Here is a 6,040-nt window from a genome sequence, read left to right as displayed (position 1 = left end):
CGTCAACGACCTCCCAGACGTTCTTGCGAGTCCATGTCTACTTTATGCGGACGACTTGAAATCCTGGACTTTCAATGCCAGTGCTCTCCAAGTGGATGTATACGCTGCCAAGCAGTGGTCGTTGGACTGGCACCTTCCTCTGAATGATGAAAAGTGCGTCCATGTGTCGTTTGGAGGGGATTCAGCGAATGCCTTTGTTATGCATGGTGAAAAGGGACCAGAAAACATCATGAGGATAGATGCCAAAAAAGATTTAGGCATCTGGGTCTCCTCAAACTTGTCCTTCGCACTACACCATGAGAAATCGGCCCAAAAGGCATTCGCCGTTTTACGGATGATCCGACGTACCTTCTCCCGTATTACTCGCATGGACTTCCAAATACTCTATGGGGCCTACGTCAGACCGCTCCTGGAGTACGCCAACCAAGTTGTCTACTCAGGACGTACGAAAGACGTTACCCTCATTGAGCGTGTCCAGCGGGCCGCCACGAGAATGGTTGCCGGCCTCAAGTCCGTGGACTACGAAACGCGTCTCGCGACGCTTGATCTCTTTCCCCTGGAGTACCGTCGCCTCCGAGGGGACCTAATTCTTACCTACGCCCTGTTTGAACAAAGCTTGGCAAACAGGTTTTTTACCGTTGACCCAGCAAACACCCGGCGGGGACATAGTAAGAAAATCTTCAAGCTCAGGGCACACACATCCGTTAGACAAAACTTTTTTTCATTTCGGGTAGTAGCTGCGTGGAATGACCTTCCTCCGACGGTTGTACACGCTCCTTCTCGAACCCAATTTAAAGCACTATTAGACATTTATTTATGCGAATCCTCGCGCTGGCGAGCATACTGCCCCGCGCTGAGAACATAAAGAGCAGTGCTACACCCTTTTTTCACTTGTGCCTTTCAGGTGAACGACAGCCACTGACGGACAAGAACAAAACCGACCCGGGAAACTTGGGCAAAAGCCTCGATCCTGTGTATCAATCCGTGAATCCGTGAAAAAGTCCCCATCCGATGGCCGTGGATTTACCGGAAGCCGATCGCACATGGGTGTTTTTCGGTAACAAGTGGTGCCTGCGAGGTGGTTTTTGGGTCTACTTAGAGAAATACGAACTAGACAGCCGATGATGGTTGTATTGCATGTAATCAGCAAACTCGCTCAGCTTGCTGGATTCTTCGGATCTCTGGACTTTCCGTTATTTTGCCGCATTTTACATTTGTGTTATACCCAATCGTAACACCGATTACATGCTACACGTATAAATACTGTGAAATTCTCCTTCACTAAAAGCTTTATCAAATGCGTCTACTGGGCGATCTCTCAGCTGACTTATCCGGGGGCATATCTCAAGCTGTGGCATGATTCAGAAGAATCGAGATCGGCGGCTGAGAGGCGGCGTGGGTCATGCCACTGCAGCCGTAAAATTGAATGCTCACCAGACCTGGGAAGGGGGTTTAATTAAAACGGATTCCAACGAAGATAAGGCCGTTTATAATAGTTTATTGTCCTTTGAAGAGTTTTTCTTGCAGAGTGCGACATTATTAGGACTAAAGCTTTATTCACCACGCAACAATCTTGGAGAAAATTGTGCATGCTGAATAAGCACCTGTCCGAATGGGAATGTGGCATACATTCCATCAGAGGTCAAGGGTATTCATGAGCGGATAAGTAGATGGAGCCTGAACAGAAAGCTTTCCAAATGCAATTTGAATACAGAATTTTTTGAACTTAATACCATGGTTTTACCGGACCCTTGGAGCCAGCTGGTTTTTCACGTGATAATACCGCTAGATATGGTTGTCTTGTGTGTGCTGTTTTCCCCTTTCATACTGTGTGCTTTTTGTTCCGGGGAAGTAATCAGCATCAATTCCACCAATTGGCATGAAACTTTCAACGACGAGTGGTTCCTAGAATTGTAAGTTTTCAATATCATCACGAAGTAGCATATAATTTCGAATACCAGGGCTGGAGAGATGAGAGCCTCTGAGAGTTTGAAAACAGTAAAATTGGTGAAATAACCAAAAGGACGAGTCCACATTGCGTTGATACACTTTTAGGCCACTAGTGTCTTGATTTGGATTTTTGTTTCAAATATTTAACGAGTGGTCATTGTCATGTTATCTGGTAGATTCTCATTACGAAATTCGGTGGTCTTCGTTTCGTAGGGTTCATGCCGCTTGGAAGCGACGATAGCAGGCACTATGCTTGTATATATAGTCGTTCTCAGCTTCGAGGAGGAGAACGAAGGAGCAAGTGTTTTTGGATGAACTGACCAAAGTCCCGTCCTTTGGTATGCACTTTTCACCTACAAAGGTCATGCTCCTGGACCTGCAGTTCCTGAACATGCCACATCCAGGGAGAGGCACTGGAATTTGTAGAGATTTTTATGCACCTTTTAAGGTGTATTATTCCTGATTGTAACGTGACAGGCCAATGCATGAATCTGCAAGGCTCGGGCCACGTTTGCTAATTTGAGGAAAAAAGTGGTATCATTGGAAGTCAAGGGACATGTGTATCAAGCTGTTTTGTATGGCTGTGAAACCTGGAAGTCATCCCTCCTTTGGTATGCACTTTTCACCTACAAAGGTCATGCTCCTGGACCTGCAGTTCCTGAACATGCCACATCCAGGGAGAGGCACTGGAAGTTGTAGAGATTTTTATGCACCTTGTAAGGTGTATTATTCCTGATTGTAACGTGACAGGCCAATGCATGAATCTGCAAGGCTCGGGCCACGTTTGCTAATTTGAGGAAAAAAGTGGTATCATTGGAAGTCAAGGGACATGTGTATCAAGCTGTTTTGTATGGCTGTGAAACCTGGCGTGTTCGAGCAGCGGAACTGAGACGTCTTCAGTTGTTTGACGATAGTCTCAGAACCATAGCTCGTATGGGTTGGTGTCGGCGAGTCCGTAAGGCGACAATTAGGAAGCGAGTTTTCGGTTATGCAGCAGGAATTCCCATTGGAGAACGTATCCAGCATTAGAATTTGCGTTAGGTAGGCCATATATTGCGTATGGCTAAGCACTATTTGCCGAAGAGAGTGCTGTTCCCTATGCCCAATTCAGAGCGGCGGAAGCAGAGAGGTGGCCAACCCTTGATCTGGCAGAGGGGTATGGAAGAAATCATGCAACGCTTAGGCGCTACTCGCCTTCTAGGATGGAAATCGCGTGATCCTCACTGTGCCTGGTTGGAGACGCCACAGGATGTCAGTGGCGACCTTGTCAGTTTCTATCCAGATTGTCTGCATTAGTATTTGGAGGTGTAGACACCTCCGAATGATTGTAGTAAGCTGGCACTAAGTCCTATTCCCGTCCACCTTTATTCTTTTTCAAATACATCGTTGTATGGCAGTGAAGCATCAGTGTAACACTAATATCATGCTGTCGATGATGATGATGACTGGCGGATGAAATCACGTTCAGAATCCGGAAGAGCAGGCAGTGAAGCGTGTAACACTAATATCATGCTGTCGATGATGATGATGACTGGCGGATGAAATCACGTTCAGAATCCGGAAGAGCAGTGCTTAGATGGATATATGACGCAGCCCATGCAGACCGTGCACCAAACCTTGCCTTCAATGCGTAGCCTTCTCACACTCAACCCATATCGAACAACTAACGGTTTGAAGCCAACAGGTCGGGACACCGCCTCCAGCTCGTGGTAAGTGGAGCTGCAGCAGCTGGTACCACTCTGATTTGGTACGTGGTTCATAGCAGAAATTACTGATCGGCCGATTTTTCAGACCAATCACGGAGGGATAGAATAACTCCACAAAATTCTCGAACATTACTCGTTGAACATTGAGTCGACAGAAGGGCTGGCCTATTGCCAAAGGCTATTTAGCTGAGACCCCAAAGGCCTAGCACGCTGTTGCTGACACTATGGACCTTGATACTAGCGGTACTGTGATGTACACTGCAAGTGAAGTGTAGTAAACAATACCAAAAGGTTTATTCATCCTAACTAACGCTACAAGAATCTTGAACAAGCGTGCTAAACTGGAGATACTGACAATCCAATCATCGTGTATACTTACACTCGCAGAAACGCAGCTAATAATTTGAGGAAATGGCACGGAAGCTGTCATATAGGGGTTCAATATGTCCCACCGTGACCATACAACAAGAAGTTGCGGCGGCGTGCATGCATTAAGAAATAACTCGCAATCGACCGATTTAGCCCAGTGCTTAAGGCACTAATTTACTAACAGTATCTTAACTGCTCCTGTCCAGACTTGGACGACCTGGCATTATCTCAGCCTTCGTGTTTCCTTCAGGAAGCATGGTAGCTAGGTAACGGAAGGGTATTGTACCCGAACACTCGATTGCTTGCTTGCTTGATTAGGTGATTGAAACTGCACAGTTCTGTACTGTTCTGTCACTCCGCTGCTATTCGGAAATCTATACGACCCGTTTGCTGCTCAATAGAACCTTAGCACTTTTACAGTTGACTTTTGAGCGCATTTGAACATTTTACTCATTCACGGCTACCACACCACACTTTGAACAGTCTGCTGTTAAATGAGAAACGCCTCATTTTTGGTAAATAAAGTGATAACGATGCCCGGCCACCTGCGTCATTTTCTTTAAAGTATCAAGCCGGTGGTCCGAATTTGTTTGGCGACTACAAGAACCGGTCGCATTACTATCACTTTCCATAACCGCTAGTCTGCCGGTCTGTTTGCCGGAACTAAGGTTGATCACTCTTCTGTTTTCCTCTTCAACCTGCCGAGTTCCTGCAGTTTTGTTACTCGTTCAAACTTGAAGCTGAAGTTTATGCGAAATTTAGGGCTGTATGGCGCCCATGGTAGATTCAGGTTTCATGAAGCACCAGAGCAACATTACTCGGACCTTTAGTTCGCCGTTACCAATGGTGGTCCCACCTCGCCATATTGGTCTACGGGTTAATTAAGCCATATGAAGGAAACTACGACTCTCAGTACCCCGGCAGCTGCCCTGGTAAAAGGCTCAAGGTTTATTGACCAAAGTTACGGTGCTTTAAGTCTTCAGAGGCTCACACGAACGTTGAATGGTGAAAAAGTTAGTTGGGGGTTAGATGCTTCAGTGGTTAGAGCACCAATTCACTGACTGGAAGGTCTGCTGTTCGAACCCGACCTCTGCATCTCGATTACTCCTGTCTAGGTTTAAACAACCCGGCGGTACCCTAGCCCTCGTGCCTTTTTCTGTTGGCATGGCAGCTGGGTACCCAAAGGGTGTCACAGCTGAACGATTTCGATTTTTTCGAAACTGGTTGAAAACTCCTGTGCGTGGTCCTCATCCAGTTGAGGGTTTACGGGCCTATCAAGTGTCATGTGCGGACGATGTTTCAGACGCCCTGGTTGACTGGTAACATGTTCACTGCAATAGCACTGTTGGTTTGGTGACGATCGGAGAGCCTAAACAAACCTCCAAAGTAGTCACCTTGGCATGGTGCTGCAATGATTCTGTCTGGCATACTGCCTGGAGCATCATTCCACAAGATGCAGCCTTTCAGGAACGCCAAGGGGGAATAGTCAAACAGAGCAGCAAGGCCCCTTGCTACGAGTGGTGGCGTCGCAAGGCTGTCTGGGGGTAAAAGTTACTTTCCGCAATGGTATTTTGCAGGCAGTCTCCTTGAGTCTACCAGCATGTCCGCTTGCAGGCAGCTCCTTGAGGCTACCAGCATGTCCATTGTTATGGTCGATAGTGCTGCCTCCCTCGAAGAATCATGGGTTAGAAAAGTTGGCACTGAAAGCAAATGGTAGACCGGAACCGCCGGCGGATCGTCCGATACGTTCAGGAAACAGATAAATCTCAGTGTGAACCCGATGTGGCTACAAACGCATTTGTTTTACGCAAAACTATCGGGAGTGGGGCATCTGTTTCTTATATTTTGAGTTGTCATCATCATCATCATTGTCAGTTGTAAGAACCGCGTACTGGTTGTACACTGGTTGTAGCTGCCACAGTTTCGTTCACCGATGATTGGGGGGAGAGGTAAGTAGCTGTGCATTGCACGCGCGAGCTGGTAAGTTGGTGCATAAATCCAGCACTGTCAGTGGG

The 6,040-nt window shown here is 47.0% G+C and overlaps 1 protein-coding gene across 1 annotated transcript in view; it reads left to right on the top strand.

Moving 5' to 3' along the window:
- Positions 1 to 1,011: 1,011 nt before the first annotated feature.
- The window catches only part of T265_10177 (hypothetical protein), a gene marked incomplete at both ends in the record, with an annotated part of 22,667 nt that continues 17,638 nt past the window's right edge, over positions 1,012 to 6,040 (top strand). Inside the window, 2 exons of the mRNA XM_009176471.1 lie at positions 1,012 to 1,078; positions 1,790 to 1,913. Coding sequence (XP_009174735.1) covers positions 1,012 to 1,078; positions 1,790 to 1,913 — 191 coding nt within the window. The remainder of the gene's footprint in view (positions 1,079 to 1,789; positions 1,914 to 6,040) is intronic.

The sequence above is a fragment of the Opisthorchis viverrini genome (assembly GCF_000715545.1).
Source record: "Opisthorchis viverrini unplaced genomic scaffold opera_v5_340, whole genome shotgun sequence".
NCBI lineage: Eukaryota > Metazoa > Platyhelminthes > Trematoda > Opisthorchiida > Opisthorchiidae > Opisthorchis > Opisthorchis viverrini.
Note: the sequence above shows the minus strand (reverse complement) of the source record. Positions and strands in the feature narration are given on the sequence as shown.